General features: G+C 28.2%; 1 protein-coding gene across 1 annotated transcript in view; it reads left to right on the plus strand.

Annotated features, from left to right (window-relative positions):
• LOC100168206 overlaps positions 1-21,072 on the plus strand; it is a 318,228-nt gene that overhangs the window by 154,976 nt on the left and 142,180 nt on the right. Inside the window, exon 3 of the mRNA XM_008186112.3 lies at positions 17,199-17,312. Coding sequence (XP_008184334.2) covers positions 17,244-17,312 — 69 coding nt within the window. The 5' untranslated portion in view covers positions 17,199-17,243. The remainder of the gene's footprint in view (positions 1-17,198; positions 17,313-21,072) is intronic.

Consider the following 21,072-nt stretch of genomic DNA (forward strand, 5'->3'; position numbering starts at 1 on the left):
TTTGGTAAATGCGATAACTACAAGTTCAACCTATCGAATGGACCTTCAAAATTATGGTTTATGTTAGACCACTTAGGTATGCCATTTTTGTGTACATATAAATTAACGTATATTATATACAACATATGGCTCATGTAATTAGTATTTTATAGTAAACATTAAATTGTTCATTTAATATGAGAAAAAAATAATATTATGTTTGAGAAAAAAAACAGAAATTGAATTGAAAAATTAAAACGCAAGGTGTATGTTTCACCTGTCACTTTATCATGTGCATTTTAATTACCTGAATTATATGAAATATAAATTATATTACCATTTTTATTTTTATTTTTTAATAGTCAAAGTAAAAGAAAAACTTTTTCTATTAAATGGTTGCTTGTATAAATATTATAATATAGACAATATTTTTAATATTAAACCATTCATATTTTGACAGACGAGTCTGAACATTATGCACCACATCACTACATAATTATAATCTAACAAATTCTTGCTCCCTTAATCAAACTTTCAATATTTATGTTTGAATAGCTAAATTCATTATTTAATGCAAATGTTATTATAAATATGAAAACTTAATTACTTTATTGGTTATAAAATAATATACATTTCGATAGTATTCAATATTTGTTTAATTAATTAAAATATTTAAAAAAAAAACCATATTTAAAAGGTGGAAAAGTAAACAATCATTAATCAGTAAATTGGTTATTGTTTGATAAATACCTATTGAAAATATTATTATATGTAAAATAAGATGAATTAAATAAATTGTGTTTGAATTTTTAAAAAGTGGAAACTATTCTTGAGTATGATTTGAGGATCGTTTGAAATGAAATGAGCACTGTTTTAAGTGGTTTACTTATGTATGATATAATAATTATTGAAACATATAATTATATAAATATAATATACAATATACATATTGTGGTCTAATTGTTATACGTAATGATGTGATGTTAAATGTAGATTTCATATTTTGAAAATTAAAATTATTCTATGCAAGAATTATATTTTGAATTAAATTTATTTTTTGTTGGTGAATTACGCTACATTATGTTGTATAATAGTTTAATAGATAAAAATAAATGAGGTGATAACATTTTATACAGTTTTGAAAAGATTTCAATGTTCAAATTCACGTTTTTCGAATGGTTTCAGATTTAAATATTAAAAATTAAATTTTATATATTATTATAAAAAAAAAATTTTAATTTTAATTTTAATTATTAATAAATTATATAAATGTATCTAATAAATATGTGTACATTTTTTTAATTGTATTATTTATTTAATTTCAATAATATTTTGTTAATTACAGGTATGGCTGGAAACATATTCTTCTTACTACATATTGTTTATTAATGACCAATAATTGACCAATTAATTAAACTTTTTTGGAAAATTTCTACCAAACATTCTTTTAACCCTTATTATTAGATACCTAAGTTAGTAATTGGTATGAATGAATATTATAAAATATAAACTATATTGTGAACTAAAAGATTACATGTTGCATTCTCGCCTATATAAAATATTTGAGAAATAGTGGAAATGGATTTATGTACACATTGGTATTCTTCTAAGAATTAAGGAAAAGTGGTAAGTTGAGGATCGATGGAACATTAGAATAAATTAACGTACAAGAAAAAACATGGTTCAAAACGATCGTATACGAGTCACGCAGAGAATAATAGCGATTGGAATTTGTTTATCACCCACCCCAATCACCATTACTCGTATAATGCACTCTTGTTAACAATAAAAATCTGAAACGACTTTATTATCATGTCACGAACCGTGGTTGATGACTTCAATGATAACTTTACGGTACTTTTACCTTTAAAATATAAAAATAATAATTTATCTTACTGGTAAAGTTTAATTTTATGGTCTAGAAATATTTATATTTTTGTAACACGTTACAAAAATTATAAAACGTCTTATTATTATGATAGTTTTAGTGAATTTTATATAAAAAAATACTTAACTAATATAGATCACAATTCATCATATTTAATTCATTGGATTTCCTAATAAAAATTTCTTGAAAAACACCAGAAAATCATTTATATTTTTATCTATGTTAAGTGTTTGTATAGAATATTATAGTATAATACGATGGCGTTATGATAAGGAAAAATAATCTACGCAAAACGTATTTATTAATGTCTTCATATTTGCGTTGTGCATATCCGAATCTCAAGTTCCTACACGAGAGTAACTGGTAAAATTACACACGTTAATTCCTTCAAATGAGTTGTGTACATTTCTACATTAACATAAAAATAAAATGTGTAAGTTCCTAGACGGTAAAAAAGGTACGTACGAATTATTTGAGTTCTTACACGGCGCAAAAATTACCTACCTACTTATGAAGTTCCTACACGATATAAACCATAAAATAAAAAAATAAATATATTTTTTTTAAATAAATTATTGAATTATGAAATGTACGAAAATTATATTAATAATTATTATTTATTAATATATAATATATACTAGCTAAGTTATAACAATATAAAATATATTGAATATAGTAGATAGTACCTTCAATAATTAAATAATTCCTTAAAATTCGAACGATGTAAATAAGTGGTAGCGATATTATTATCGATCACGTGTGTTTAATACTTTATTATAGTGTTAACATTTTCAAAACGTGTAATAAGACTAAATACAGGATGTCTGTACGTGAAGTCTTAGAGTAGTACATTAGTAGGTACCTAAATTATATTTATTACTTATTACGCTTGTAAAAACATTTAAAACGAGGGGTCATTCAATTTTAACAACTTTAAAAGAACCCTTGGAAAACGAACATAATTTATACCGATCTCATGTCTCTACATAATATACATATACCTAAATGTTATACGTTATATGGTATCCCATACATAATACCTACCTACCCAATATACTGCTTATACATAAAACCACTAGTATGATAAGAACTTATCAAGAAAAATACCTATGGTACATATCAAAAATATTTAGGTTATCATATTTTACTATTTTCTTCGTATAGTTGGGTTACTATTTACTTGATTATTATATTATGTAATTCCATTATATTACGATAAAATAAATAAACAATGTTCTATTGCTTCCAAACAAATTCTATTTATAATACACAGGTATTTTACTCCTGGTATTATTTTTAAAGATATCAAATATATATAATATAGGTACATACACTTATGTAAAATATTAAAATCATATAAATATACAGGGTGGGTTACCAAGCATGTTCACATAATTTTTTTTCTTTAACAATGAATTTATCAAATTCTGATTTTTAGCATTTTTAAATATACTTAAAGGCCAACTAATTTCAAATTTTTGAAGTACTTATTTAAAAATTCAAAAATCGTATTATTGAAGAAAAAGGAGCAAGCATGCTTGGAGAATCGCCCTGTATATCATAGTATATTTTATCCTGTATATTATAATATTATGTATTGCTACATTTAAAATTTCGTTGAAGATGCTATAGGTAACACTAATTAAGATTAAATAAGTTATAACTTTCTTAATATTATTATATTTAAATTAACCATAATAGTATATTATTCAAATGCTAGGTAATTATCATAAAACATAGTTAGGTACTTCTAATTTATCTTTCAAGTACCTATTTAGTACTTACAAACAATATGAATAAGTTAAAATACTAAATATAATAATCATGCATAGTTAGTATTTCTTACACATGCAATAAATACATGGATATACTATTATATTATTTTCTTTCACATTTTCTCACAAATATCATGATTTACATGATTTACAGTTTTTAAATACCGGATGTGTGTGATTTTTGCATTATCATTTTCTATAGGCGCATACATGTACTTAACTTGTTAAAAAAAAATATACATATATAATATTAAGAAGAGTAAAATTTTCTAAGAACAATAACTTATGTAGATTGTAGATGTTATAGTAACCAAACAGATAATAATTTTCTTTTTACAAGTGTACCTATTAAATTAGTTAAATTAATATTTTATTACAGGAATAATATTGTATGCGATGAAAATGTTATAATTCATATTTGTATACTTTTCACAGTTCAGTATACAAATATTTACATTTATATATGATGGATATTAAAATTACTAATATTAATTTTCAATTACTTGAAAAGTTTCAAAAGGCTTAATGTTTTCATGCAATATATATTTTATAGAAGTCTGAAACAAAGTTTACGAATACATAAATCTCGAATTATCATCATTGTAGCCTGTACTGCTTATAGTTCAAATTTGAAATAGTTAATTTGAATAAGTACGGAAAATATCATTGGTCATAAGTTATGATTCATAACCAACCATAAATGGTAATAGGTTAGGTATATATATATATATCTGTAGGTAATAATTATGTTTTCATGTAGGTAATCGAAATATATAATATTATATTTGCGTATAATTGTGTAGATGAGGTTAGCTATTAAACTTGCATATTGATAAATAGTAATCTTTTTTTCTAAAATCATGTTGTTAGTATTTATATTTAATATTAAATAATTGTTTAAATTAACAGTGCAGAAAAAATACCAATAATTCGTTATGACTTACGAATAATATTGAAATACTCGACGAATGATCATAGTCTATATGATATGCAGAAAAGTACTTTTAACACTAGTTATATGATTTTTTCTTTGGAGTTTATAACATTTATTCCTCTATAATATCATAAATTATTACATGAATCAGTGACAAACTGACTCAGAGAGCCAAGGTTAAATCGCACCCCGGGCTATCGTCCGTATTTATGTTCTGGACCCTGACTATCTCCTTTAGGACCCTCAAAAAGTTACGGTCGTAAAGATTTTATTATTTTATACATTTTTGAGGCCCAAATACCACGGACACGACCTTGATTTTGCAGTACACTTAGTTTTTTAGAAAATAAAAATGTATCCTAATCGATTTTGAACTCCAGTTCCATAATATTATACTATATTATTCTATACTAAAGCATCCATTATACAAATTTAATCCTAATTGATTTTAAAAACCTAATATTGTGAATTTATGTATATGAATGTTTGCTTTTAAGTCATAAGTTATGTTAATTGTTAGCACGTCACCAGTAATGAAGGTATTTTATAATTTATATATGTATTATATTGTATTATGTTGCGGGGAAAAAAATTAATAATTCAATGTATTATAGATATGTTGGGTACCTGCCACTTGAACATATTGTATTCACCTACCTACTTAAAAAGATTAAAATATAGTTTTTTATTAAATCATGAAATTTTGTAATTAAATGTGTTTGTAATGTTCAATTAATATAGCTAAGGCTTATTAATATTTAATAAAAGGTTTACCATAAGTAATGCTGGAATCAAAAATATCTAAATAATACATAAAATAATTCAGCATAATATGGTATTAGAAAAATTAGTTACTATAATAGTAGTAAATAGTAATGCAGTATAAATATATCATAAAATATACTTAATTGTTAATAATATATAGGCTGACAGACCATCTACGCTCAGAATAATTTACGAAGAACGAGTGTGCAATGATTTATTATTGAATTCAAATTTAACATAATATACATTACAGTGACTTATTCGATGACAAGGTACACTTATCACCCACAACTGTACAGGAAATCGGTTACCTGCTTTCTCCATTTTTAACTATGAATTTTGAAACCCTGACTTTCCTGAATTAGAAATAAAGATTTTTTACAGAGCTTGAAATATTTCGTAAATGTCATCTATACTAATAAAAATGAATGTAATAAGTACATTTGAGAAATAACCTTGGATCGTACTTATAATTTTTTATATATTCCGTGATTTTTTATCAGACTGTATTTACAGAATATTTTCTCATTATCATTAGATTATATACACAACAAATAAAAACGAATATGATTAAAATTCAAAGCCTGTTATTGTTTTCGTATTATTTGTTGGTGTATGTTTTTGACAATATTTTTAAAACCTTTCTTATGTAAAATATTTTAATAACTTCCAGTATAGCATTTAAAATAAATTAAATTTTACATAATGTATTATAATAATTTAAAAGTGTACGTCCCAAGGTTTTGAAGACTTGTGCATCGGACCTCACTTATGTATGAGTGAATATGGACGAGTGTAATACACCAGACCTACCAGGTAAAAAAAAAAAAAATAATAATATGTTATTTCCTGCTCGGCAGGAAAATTATATCTGGAAATTTCCTACACGGTAAAAAATACCTATGTTAGTTCTTAGTTTTCTTACATTAATCGTTTATCTGCAGTTATTATATTGTATACCTATTATTTAATAGTTTATGTAATGAAACTAATGATAAGGTTTAAAACAAAATTTAAATATCATAATAATATTATATACCCATCATTAATAATGCAATTATTATAAATTATAAATATTAATCAATGTTTACATTGACACTTTTAGGCATAATATGTTAGGCCAGAAAAAATAACACAAATAGAAATTATTTGAAACATTTACGAATTTGCAAATTTTACCAGTCAAATTAACTAAAAAATTTTTAAGTAAATTCAATTTTAGCTCTAGGTAGGTATTTGCCTAAATTGTAAGATTCGCTGTAAATTATTGTGCATGAAGTATTTTTAGCAAATACTGTGGGTTGAAAATCGTTACTACCTACATTGGATTTTTATTTTTTGTTCGCTAAATTAACAATAATGGTCTTTGAAACGGGTGTTGAAAAGTCGGATAGTACCTACAACAATTTATTACGACTGACCAATCGGAAAATTTCAAACAGGTAGGTACTGTGGAATGACCACTGGAACCGAGCTAAAATCCTGTCGAGGAAGGATTATTCTGTTATCGAATAAAATAGAAATTGGCTCATTTTACTTTTTAATTTGTTTAAAACTGAACTAGTTACAATCAAATATAATCATATTATCTAGGTACGTGATTGTAATAATATTCTGTAGTTCACAAACTGGAATAACTCATGGTGTTTATCGCTGGTCGTTTATAACAATTTGTTTTATTAGTAAACTAACATTTACAATAGGTACACAACACCTGCGAGTTTAAAATCCAACCGTACATACATCAGGGTCATGAATACAAAAACCTTCAACCAAAATTGCCCATGACAACCCCTCATACCACCAGTTTCTTACGCTAAACTACTGAAATATATTATATACCTTTATGTATACATCACGTGTGTTAATGACCTAATCTGGGATTGAGTAATCCGACACAGTCATCGCCCCACAGTTCGCAATTGTGGAAGCAATCTGCACCGACCAGTACGTGCAGCTGACGGGTTCCCGGCACACTTCTAGGATATAACATGGCACTCGAAATGTATTACCTACTGTAAAATAATATATTATTAGGTACCATTATTATTTCTTCACCTATAATTCCGATATTTTAGGTAATTTGAATAATTATAGTTTGGTCCATCGGATCCTCACACGTCATCCATAAAATGGGTTTACATAGACCCATAAAATTCATAAAAAAAAAAAAAAAAAAAACAATTAGTGTCCAAAACAGGACAACGTACGGTGGAATTACTTTAATACCAGTACAAAATCGTCATGGCAATGTAATATATTGTAAAATGTACACGACGACGTCGACATTGTACCAAACAGCGATTATCTTCCGGATGTTTTTCGTCTCATTTGCTTTCCGTTACACGTTAGTAAGGTTCCGTTTTATCAAAGGTTATCCTATATTATGACGTACAAAGAAACCAGGTTTTTTCGTTACTTATTGAGAGTGTCGTGTATTCTTTATTCGACAGGTTTCACTGTAATAATAAAGTTTGCGGAAATGCATTAAATAAAATCGATATTACGATAAATTTAAAGTTTCATCCCTAAAAAAACAAAAAATAAGTTCCTAATGACCAATAGCCCATACTATATTATATTAAGTATAGATGTGGACGAGAGCCAATCATTTTTATTCTCATAAATATTTGGTATGGAACATGGGTGATTGAAATATAATATAATGTGCCTTGGTGTTTGATTAAAAAGTGATTATTTGATAAATTAATAAATTGTTTGTGTATCAGTATTATAATTATATATGTATATATAATATTATCACAGTCGTAAAAGTTCAACGGACACCTTTAATTATGCGTCCCATATAGTTAGAGTAAGTTAATCGAACAATATATTATTATTAAGAAAACTAGTCTTATCACATTGTTGGTTATGTATTTTTATTTCAAAATGAATTATGACATTTTATTTTAATTTTAAATTGCACGTATAATATTATGATATTTTATTGCATAAAACTTATTGGTTATACTATACCTACTTCCATTTTCTAAACATTTTACTTAATTTATTTTATTATTATTATTCAATTGAAAATAATTATAGAGAATATTTTCAAATATTTATCAACAATATATTAACATGTTGTTAGTTACATTAATTCGTGTGTTTACAAATATGCTATTTTCTATAGATATTTTTTTTATTTATCAACGACGTAGGTAGGTATATAAACCGTTTTACGAGTAAGTGGTAAACATAATATTATATTATATGTTCTTGCATATACATATAATATATATACACACACATTCGACGAAAATAGAGATAAAGTGTTATTATTATTATTCTTTTTAACGACACATTGTTTAAGAATTGAACGATTAAATCGCGGTACTTAGTGTGACAAAACATAAGCTTAACTGTTGAAACTGTGTACGTATAAAAAAATATTAGGTCGCTTTTTATGTGTTTTATTTTACTTCGGATTTGTGTGAGGGTTAGGTGTATAATGTACATGACAATAACCGTTTTGTGAATGGGTTGTTCTTGGCAACGACCCAACGAACGACCATCGGTTAAGATGTTCACTGTGGCACGACAAAACTGGGATGTTTGATAATAATATACTATTCCACACGCGCGTTGAATGTCACACACCAGAGTATAAACATGGAACATATATTTTAGTATTTTACAGACTATTTTTCAAGAATTCCTCGTGCGATTACTATGTATGATCTTATATTCTCATGTACTATAATGTTAGGTACGATCACAAATATTATATTATTCAAAATAGTATTATATAATAAACCGTAATAGGTTTTTAAACTTGTTTCCCTGAGTAATAGGTACACCCAATGACAATTTATTATCAGAAATTATTTCAACACTTGGTGAATTTTTGCTCGTTACTAATGTATACAAGCATACTACCGGCATTACATTAAAGTTATCATCGAACGTAAATTCATGATCTACCTTTCATATTAATACTTAATTATTGTTTTTTTTTTGTACAAAAAAAAATATTTCGCGTGCATAAAGGTATACGTTTTTATTATTTACTGTACTTAAAATATTGACCACTGTGCGCACGAAGGTTAGAACCCCGTTTTAACCCCATCGGTTGATTATTTTACGGGATATTATCGTAGTCGCAAAGAAAGGCAGTAATACACACCGATAAAGGACACAATATAAAAGGAGAGAAAATAAAATAGCAATGGTGTAGTGTAAAACAATGTGTGATATGCAATAAAATGGACTCTGTAGAGGTAAAAAAAATCCTATGGGTACCTATAAGTAATAATGTGGGGATGGAGGGACACTTATGTTATACTACTGATGCTTACATTAAGAATATCCAAAAAGAGCTTAATATCGATATAGTAATAACGTTACAAATGTGATGGTGTGGATGAAAACCCATCGAAGGATGGGCTCCAGTTGGCAACACTGCACACGTGTCGTTATAATAATATCATCGCGTCATTACGCCGCGCCATGTCCTATGTGAATCCGGAGAGTGCGTGAAAATTCTGTTCCAACCATAGACCTATAAACTAATGGACAGCGCTAGAAGAGAGAAGTAAAGGTACGATATAGAGTTAGCGAGAAATAGTAACAAAGTAGTAAAATGTATATAGTTCCTTATGCGGGCTCCTTCACTACTTTATGTTCTTACTCTCTCAGTTATATGGTTATATGATCCTCTAGCATTGATGACAGGCAGAGTGGAATAGGCTGTCCATTAGTTTATAGGCCTATTGTTCCAACCATGCTTTTCCACCGTTTAATGATTGATGCGGTGGTGAAATACGCAAGCTGTCTTATTTTCCTCTGCACTCGCCAAATTCACGCAGTGTCCGACGCTCACGCGTGATTTAAACGATTATGATTGTCGTGCCATGTGGAAAAAAAACAAGTGACAACCTGCGGATGCGTCGCTTCTGCTATTGTCTTGCACGTAATGGTGGAAACCAACTTGACTACTACCTTGTTAACCGATGCCGACAAATACTCAACATACTTACCACGTTAGAAGACCAAGGCTTTCAAGTCATGAATTCGTCATCTGGTCGAAACATGGTCTCGAGGCTAAACCAAAGACGCACAGACGTACAGGACACATATCACGTGTGACATTTTGAATATAACTTTAACGCGGGTAAGTGCAGCAAGGTGGAGTAGGTCAGCGGTGGTGGACGTTTGTCCATCGTCTCTTTGGTCCTTGGACAAGGACAGTGTATTATAACATTACCTATACGATTTGAATGCAATGATTGCATTCGATAAAAAAATGATTGTGAGCGGACGAAAGAAAATGTATAAATCATAAATATGTACTAATAAGTAACCCATTAATTGTATATTATAATTAGGTAATTATAATATACAATTCGTTTTTATGGTGATTAACAAAGGTTTAGAAAAACAATAGGTTAGAAAAATAAATTTTAGTGGTTTTTCCCGTGGCGTTAAAAACTTTTGAGAAAATCGAAAAATAACCTCTCTAAAGTACCATCTTGATCCAATTTATTACTAGATGTTTACATATGTTGAAATTGAAGCGCTCATTCTGGTATACATTTTGTTTACAGGGCAAAAAAAAATAAACATCATAGGAAAACCATTAGCTTCCTCGCTCCACTCAGAATCTAAAATATATATAATATACTAGCTGAACCCGTGCACCTCGTTGCCCATTAAGTGTACCAACTATATGTGACTCAAACTTTGTTCAATTCGTTATTTAATATTCGGTGTATGGTTTCAAAATTAATCTTAACTTTTCCGTTGCCCGGGATAAAAATTCTGATTCGCAGCAGTACATTATCAGGTAGGCAATCTACCTGCGGTAGATCGCGGACCCCGTGCTGTATGTACGTTAGTGTATGATTTAACTCTAAAGTATCAAAGTTATACTAAGTTCGTCGTATTATACCTATGGTGGATTGATACAATCAGTTAATACAAAATCCTAACCCAACCTAACCGTACTAAAATCAGATGAATAAACGCAAACGCATACAAAACAATTCATTCAAATGTACAATACACGTACAGTAGAATTATTGCGCCTAGCAACACATTCTGCGATTCATTTTACATTATATGAAATCAACAAAGATGCCCGATTAACCAATAGCAACCAATATAATATAATGCACTGTTGCGCCACTGTTGTATTTTTGACATACAGATTTGAGATTTCCTACCTTTCCGGTATATTTTCCTAAAAACCTGCTCCTGGCAGTTACGAACATCTTAAAAAAAATTTGAGCCAAATCGGACCAGCCGTTCTCGATCGATGAATTGTTATACATTTTTGTCTCCATTTTTATATATATAGATAATATTATATTTAATATAACTTTAAAAACTACGATATATAGTAGAAAGGAAAATAAATTTAATATTATTGAGGTGTAGGGATATAAATCCAACGTAGGAAAAGGGTTGGATCAACTGTTATTGTTACGCAGAATTCTCATTTCGCAGAATAATCGGGAACTTAACAAGCGAAATACAAATCACGTAAATTATCCACCATGATACGTCCAGGGGTTACACGAACTGCACCATTCTTTCCTGGGTGAATTTTGATTATGTTCCTAACCTTTAATTTTACTAGTAAATGATTCGGAGATTTTATGATAACAAGGTCATCGACCACTAGATAAGTAGTAAATTGATAGCACTTCATAGTGCCCTGCAATACATGGGGATATTCTGTGCTCCATTGTTTCCAAAAATATTGGTGACATTGACGAAGAACTTGACATCGATTAAGGCAATTAGTATCTGCATCCATCACGTCATCTCTTGACCAAGCACATATTATGTGATGGCTTATAAACAAATATCCAGGAGTGAGTGCGTAGAGATAAAGGTGGTTTGATGATAATGGAGTCAAAAATCTGGAGTTGAGTATTCCTTCAATTCGCGTGATCAAGGTGTGGATCTTTTCCAAGGTGAGGATTTGGGTTCTGATTACGTGCTCGAGATGATTCTTTTTAGCACTTTTTATAGCCGCTCACCAAATGTGAAGTGGCGTGAGGATTTTAATTGATCGTTTCTTGGCACGATGAACGAAAGGTTGCAGTACCTGTTCTAATAACCAAATGATGTTGTTCAAAATTGAAAATCGGTGCAAAATGTCTTCCTGATCTGGACATTTATCAACTGAATATGATCGTATGTCTCACTTTCAGTCATTTATACACTGGTATCAGTGAAAAATCTGACATTGACTATTTATCTTCTGGCTATCAAAGAAAATCTGGCCCTTTCCAAAGTAACTTTAAGGTCAACATAGGTTTGGGTAAAAAAAACACGATAAGATGAATCCGTGGTTACACTAAATACATTTTAAAGCTCAGAATATTATGTGAATGGATTTATGAGATCTGATTTGGAACATATCTTTTTTTTTTAGATGTATGTCAGGACTGAGGACAAAAAAACCTAGGAGTATAACTAGACATAGTTTTGAATGATGGAAATCTTGGGGTCTAGTTCGATAGCTAAATGTCCGAATAAATTAATAAGTAATAATATTTTACACAATGTACGGCACGGAACACAAAAAGATGAATTGACAGCAACAAACGGAATTATTCTGTTTAAAGTGTGAAAAAACTTACGGAAACTTATATAGTTTACAAAATATCTTAAATCTATGTATTTTATAGAGTTCTGGAACGAAATAAAAATAAAAGTGGATTCTATAGTAAATTTGTCTCATAAATCATAATAAGACATAGGTACATATACAAAATATACATATTATAATTGGTTATGTTCAAAAAATAATAATATACGCTCAAATATTGCATTTTAGCTTAAAATGGCTAAAATATTATCCACGCAGAAATTAGCTTAAACCTTAATAATTAATTAATATTTATTTCTAAAGGTTCAATAAATTTGTATGTCTCATATAAAAATGGTTAAATACAAGAACATCTTAATTTAAGTTATATATTAAAAAAAAAAAAAAAAACAGAAAACTCACTAACCTGTTTTGAGTTTTATGGCAATTATCTATTGTTTTCGATATTTAAAAATGTATTAAATAACATTTAATGAGTTAATTATATTACATTTTTATGAATCGGTCTTTAGGTATAAAAACTGATTAATTTTTACTACAATTTGATTTGCAAAGAACAGTGATTTACGAATTTTGTCAACATTTGAAATTTAAATATTTTAAAAAAAACTGCAAACCTAAACAAAAATTAATTCGTAAAATTAAAATCTTTATTTGTAATATATTAGGTTCATAAAATCAAAACTGTATGAAAAATCATTGATTTAGATGTTCAGTGTAACCATTCAATTGAATAGAACTTTTAGTTTCTATAAGATCTTTGTTGAAACAAATACTCTTACATTTGAAGTGGACTGAAAAATTACAATTTTTTTAAAAACTTTTTTCATTAAAAAAATTAATTAAAAACAAATTTTTACTCACAAAATTACATTATTTTAGCTATTTTCATTTCAACGTAAGAACTTTGTTCTAAAACACGGTTTTAAGTGGCTTGAATTACAAAATTCCTAACAAAATTAATATTAAATAATGATACCTACCAACTTGATTATATTTGTATTTATTAAGTATATAATATGTATGCTTGACAATGCTATGTCGTGTGTGTGTGAGCAAAGGAAAGAAAGCTAGTGTCCAACTTAATAGCTCCACAATACGCATTTATAACCCCTATACTTTATGATTATAACAATTAATTACATTTTTTATTGTCATATTATAATTTTTTATAATCTATGAAATCTTTAAAATGTATAAGAACTTTAATTTAGTTTTATAAATTGCAACCACAGCTGGTGTAAACTAATCATATTGTGGAACTATTAATATTTGTTATTAAACATGTAAATTATTGATTAAAGCCAGGCTTCCACTATACCGTGTCGTGTCCATGTTCTTTATATATAATAAATAATAAGTAGGGAACAACATGTTAGTAACACGTTGCCTACTATGAACACAAGCTGAATATTATAATATTCAACCTCGCATGAAACGGTATAATTATTAGTAGAAACCAAGCTTAATATAATCTAATAATATCTTAATGAATTCTTAAACATTACTCATTAGCACTAATTTTTAATTTTATTTTAGCTACCTACCTAACTAGCTCTATTCGTTTATTGAAGTCACCGTAGACCATACTTAGTTTTAACTCCATAGAAATACACATAATTGGTGTCATGTTATTTTTTTAAGGCCTAAACTATTTTAGAGTGCAATCAAAAGCAGATTGCATTCAAGTGGATTAATGACTGCTTATAGACCGATCAATGTGTAGGATTGCTAAACTTTTTATGTGTTTCATAATGTTCTATATAAATTCATCTGCAGAAATTCATCATAATAATGACGAGTACATTAGTTCCATTAGCATTTTTTATTTTACTTTTTATAATTTATACACGTAGAGAGAGAAAATAGTATAAAACGTTTTCATTCAATTCTATACACTTAAGCGATGTAGTGATGTAGTGGTCGTCGTGGTTGTATGTCCTATATTGTCAGTAAATTACTATTTACGAATATAACTCACAGACGTCAAAGACATTCTATTTAGTATGATATATTTAAATGCATCCATTATGTACTTGAAATTAATTCAAATACAACTATTTGAACATAAATTTATTTTGTGTTTTCATCAATTAAATTAATTTAAAATATTTTACTAAACTACAAAATATGTTTTTAAAATGTTACCAAACATTTTTTCTATGGATAATGAATCTACTTAAAATATAATATAATATGGAAAATGTCTTACAGAGAAACATTATAATTGGATTGGAAAATATTAGATTGTTTACAATTTTAAAACATATTTCATTAAATACATATTTTTACTAGTATGCTTAACACAACTTACACAAATTAGCTACTTAAATTTGACTATATTCAAAAGCGAATACGTCATAAATAAAACTGTACGTTTTATTCAAAGGAGTATTAAAGTTTATATTGCTATAAAATATGATAAATTACTGTTACAGTGATTGTTTATTGTTTTCAAGCAATTACATCAAAACAAATAGGTATTGTAAAGAATAGAAGCGATGCCTATATAATAGTTATTCTATCATGTCGAAAAAAAAAAGATATTTGTGCCTGCTATATTAGTAAATTGAATTTCCAGTACCTTTATTACATTTAAAAATCATGGGAAAATATTTTATAGAAAGTGTAAGCCATACAAAATTAAATATGTCTAAAGGTTAGGTTCAAATATTATAATATTATGTAATATTATCATAATATAATATGTCTATGTTATCATAATATATCGTCGAGAGTCGAGACAGGTGTTGTTTTAATTAGTCATTGGACAATGCGTGTGTGGTACCTGGTAAATAATAATGGGATTTTTGAATAATATATGAAAGTTATTTAAATTGTCATGGCTACCGTACATTATTATAGCTCTAGAAAATAATCACAACAATTGCATATACATATTCATTGAACATCATTCTTGACCTAGTTTTTTGACATTGACTTTTGTCATTTGTGTGAATTAGTAAGCTAGAAGTATTGACCAATTTTAAAGATTCAAGTTTATTTTTAGCTTGTAAAGTTGATAGAATAATAATATAATGCGCAAATAAAATAATATATCTATACAAACACAATTATAAGGTTAATAACAATAAAACAATTTATTTTAGGATTTTATGGAAAATGAACTATTGATTATTGAACGAATATGTCTACTACGTTCTTTTCAGTTTACTTTCATGAATAATGTTAGAAAATATAAGAAAAATTTAAAATTTAAATATAGTTTTTTTTTTTAAAATTATTTTATCAATAAGTTATTGTATAACGAATGTAAGAAGTACAATTTAATATGTACAAATTATCCATACCTTTTACTTATACAGAAAGTAAATTATAAAAATAAGTTTATGAATGAATCCATGCTAATTTGAGAAAGTTATAGAATACTAAATCTACTGGCTAAAAACACAATAGATAGGTGGGTGTAAAGTGTATAATTAAATTATTTTAACACAATAATTATTACAGGACATTATGCAAATACCATTCATAACAATACAAAAAGAAATAGCTAACGTAATTAGAGTCTAAGTATAAGTATAAAATAATCCAAGACTTAACTTTCCTAAGTACATTTTTATTTTGTAAGATGCTTAACACATTGGCATTATTGTTGCATATCTATAACATAATATTTAGTTTTGGTGGTTTTACATTAAATATATTATAGGCGTATTAGTTGCATCGTATAATTTATATATTTTTAAGAACAATTTACAAATATTACTTATACGTAATATTTGAAGTATGAAATATTTCACAAAAACATTTTTTAACATAAATAGAAACACAATTTTCAGTGTTCTTAGTTCTAATTTAAGAATTCAGTAGGTATACAATATACATGTATAATATTATGTACCTACTTGTATCATTTAAACATTAAAATATTTAAAAATATTGAATACCATTTTAAATGTATAATACCAAAAGGTTAGGTATACATTTAAGTACCATAAAATTATGAAGGTGATTTATGAAAATTATATGTGAATATAAAACTTATTTAAAAACAAAACAAAATTTATTAAAATACTGAAATATTTCATTTTTTAAATTTCATGAAATTTTCAAACATTACTTATACGTAATAATAATAATTTGTTGAAGAATAATTTACTGAAAATGATGAGGAAAATATTCTAAATTATGGTAAAGCTGTATTATCTTTTATGCGTTGGATTTATATGAGTTTTCAATGATTGTTTTTTCGATAAGCTGCTTTAAGATTAAGTAAATATGTAGGTCTATCTAAAGTAAACTGATAAAAAAATATTTATTAATTTTTAGGTTGTAGCCAAGTACGGGAAGTGGGCATGACGAAGCTGTTTTGAAATGAAGAGCTCCAGTATCAATAGATCTCAAGTACCATTACTGTTACCCATCGAATATGACAGCATCGAAGTAAGTGTTTAAAAGCAACCGTAATATCAAAGTATATGATTAAATAAAATCAAATACGGAATAGTTTTAAAAATATTCGTACCCATTTTAAACACTCAAGTATTCCTTTAAGTTGCGCGGGCCGGGAGCGTAAAATAATATCACGCGCACATCCGAAAACTAATATACCTACCTACCATACGCATACCTAATCTAACCAGGTTGTACGTTTGTGTGTGTGTTAACAGTGGTCAGGAACATCGGCAAATATATTTTAGTATACTGATGAGCTAACTGTGCGTATATTTTGAACATCGTGTTCTGTATACTGTGTGCTTAACAATTTTAAATAATTGAAACAGTAAAATGTTAGTAATATATATTATTGCTTATACTGCGAGTTCAAAAATAAATACACATAGGATATATCATATATATATCACGACGCAGAGCATTACAAATAATTACTGAACGTACCTACGGATAAAATAATTAAAACTCTTTTATTTCGAAAAAAAACCTACCTAGCAATCTCTATTTGAAAATTGTACGATTGTCAGATAATTATAAAATTAGGAGAAGTACTGGCACCATAGTTCCTCCTCCAGTCCTCGATACCACAATAAAAAAAAAAAAAAAGATAATTATAAAATTCTGATTTTTCAAAACATAACAAAACAAATTAATATACAATTAAACTGCATACCTATAATATAGTGATAATAATAATAACGATAAAAAACATCGACATTCAACAATCGTATTAAATATTATATCAAAGTGATTACGGTTGGTGAGCAGGGGGGGGGGGGTGCGACGTCAACGACGAAATACAGAACCGGCATTGGCGGTGACGACTACGTCAAAGGAGACGGTGAAATAAGACTGTACTACGTACAGAGACTCGTCGTGCGTGAACGTAGACATGACGTGGAAGGGAAAGGCGTCATCGGCAACGCGTTTGCGGATTCGATCGCACGTGAACCGAACTATACTCGTAAAAGGCTTGCCTCACGTGATTAAAAAACAAGACAGGGGCGTGAACGGCATCGACGTGGAACGGTATAAGACAAGGGCTGCAAACGATCTGTGTCTCAAACACGAAATCCGTGTCCCTCAGTTTTTCGTTTTTGGTTTTTTTCAGATCAGATACACGAGTTGTGTCCGGTGGAATTTTTTTTATGTTAAGTAGTACCTGATACTATATGCACGAGCTGGTAGATTTTTATGAGATAGGTACGACCCCGCAGTCGTTTCCTGACGAAAAAAACGTAGGTCTAAGCGCAAGTTTTTTTTGTGCACGTAAATATTCGAATCAAAAAATTTGTTCGTTACAATAATATTATACATAGGTACCCATTTATTTACATACATTTACTTGTGCATTTATATATTTCGTACGAGAATAAAATATTATGTTGATTTGTGATATATTTTATTACCATTATAAATTAAAAACAATTAATACTTGTCGTTGACTAAAAGCAGTTTTCATACATTTAAAACAAGGAAATATCCATTACAATATTATATAATATTATATACAATATACATATATTACGTTGTTTTGTCAAATCTATGTAATATAATATTATATATTTATAATTAATATAAATTAAAAGTAAAAATAATAATTACGTGCTAGGAAAAAAATATTATGTAAATTAAACTTTTCCGACTTTTCTAAATATCCGATACAAAAAGGCCAAGCAACACTACTTAATAATCGAAATACGCACTCCGTGTTTGCAGTTTTTTCGTATTAAATGTAAATAAATAATCATATAAAAGCCTTCGACTGTTCAGTTCGTGCGAGACAACAGATTGCAGTATAACCACCTGTCTCCATATCTAGTTCAGGGATGGGCAAATTGCGGCCTGTTGTCCGAATCTGGTCGAAACAATAACGTTATTAATTATAATTTATATATGGTCTTTTTGGGCCAAAACATAAGTATCAAAAAATAATATTTTATATCGTACTATAACAATACATTGCAATGAGGTGACTATAATAAATTAAAAAATTAAATAAAATAACAAAAATAAGAGAAGTGTAGAAATTAGTTGAAACTAATAGTCAATCAAGAAGAATAGATTAGTTATCTTCTCAAACTAACGCCACTGTCACTATTAGAACCATCGCTTGAAAATATAATTTCATTTAATAAATAAAATAATTCTTTTTAACTCTTTAATAATTCACTTATAAAGAACAAAACAATTATATAAATATAGAACAAAATATATTGCTCACAACAGTACCTACATGAAACGCAAACTAACCAGTCGCTATTACATCATAAACCTTAACTCACCATAACACAACTCGCACTCGTACAAACTAACAATATTGATAAATTAGTGAAAAATATATATAATATTGAAAAATAATATTTTTGACAAGCAATAATAATTGTGGCGATTTTCGTAAGCGTAAAAATGAATAATTATAACACTTTTGAGTTATTGTTAAGGGTAATGTATGCTTTATTTAACAGATAATATGCTATGATAGTAGATACAGTGTAATTTCAATACGTATATGATATGTATAATGATATTTTTTGTATAACGAAATTTACTTACTTATACTATAATATTATTGATTAGAACTAAATTAGAATCAACTGTATGTAATTTGATTTAACAAATTCCTCTAAACTATGAATCTTTCACGTTTCACTGTTTTACTTATATTTTTTTTTTTTATTGAGCTTAAGCCTGGCAACTTAGGCCATTAGCTGTTTTTGTTTTGCTTGTAGGTTTTTTCTTGGTAGGGGGAGGAACACGTGTGTGTTTGTTTTGGCAGAATTTTTGATTTGGGCACCCGTAGGTATCTGCCATGTCCGGGTGGGGGATGGCGGCACTTGTTCTCCGGACATCGTGACTTGCCCGAAAAAAATGCCGCCCATTGCCGAGGTATCGAACCGGCGTCGATGTGTGTCGCAACCGACGTCTTAGTCCACTCGGCCACTCTGTTCCCCTATTTTACGATATTTATAAGTACCTACATTTAATTGTCATTTTTAATATAATAAAAATATCTGACCTTGGTAGAAAACAAAGATTCACATCGGTGGTGGACAGAAGATAAAGACAATAGTATACGAACGAGCGTTGGCCTTTTCTGACCGATAATTCAGTTAACCCATCATCAATTATATTTTACTTTTATGTGGGTGTGTCTGTTGACTATGGGCAAAAGTAGTCTGTTAACCATTATGAAACGTCGGGTTCGGAGGCAATCCCAAAAAAGCGATCACCTTATAGTGACTGGAATAGCACGAGAGCAATTAATATCTTTAGTCTTGTGGCTTTGAATTTATTACCAATTGACGGTCACAACAAATATATCAGAGACTATCAAAACTTTTCATTATTCATTGGGTAAAAACTTTTGGTTCCCGAGAGAGTGACCAAGGGGAAATCACGATATTGTCCCAGCTAAATACGAATCACAGCTGCCTTAAGTCTTTTTTTTCTCAACACTACAGAGACAATTTCATTTTCCGTACACCCACCGAGGGAATGCGGTTTTTGACCTATCCTTTACATATTCTTTGCCCTTTTGCGAAATGTGGTAGACATTTTTTCACGATAGTCAACCTCTCAAAAATATTGTCGTTTTTATAAATAAATAATTAGAAACAGGATATTCCATGGTCATTTCTCGATTATATTTGTGAATAATTTCTAAACCAAACCCGAGCCAGTAAAAAATAATATTATGTAATAATAGTTTTATTTTATTTATAACAGTTATATTTGTATGGAATAA

This window comes from Acyrthosiphon pisum, chromosome X (assembly GCF_005508785.2).
Source record: "Acyrthosiphon pisum isolate AL4f chromosome X, pea_aphid_22Mar2018_4r6ur, whole genome shotgun sequence".
NCBI classification, from domain to species: domain Eukaryota; kingdom Metazoa; phylum Arthropoda; class Insecta; order Hemiptera; family Aphididae; genus Acyrthosiphon; species Acyrthosiphon pisum.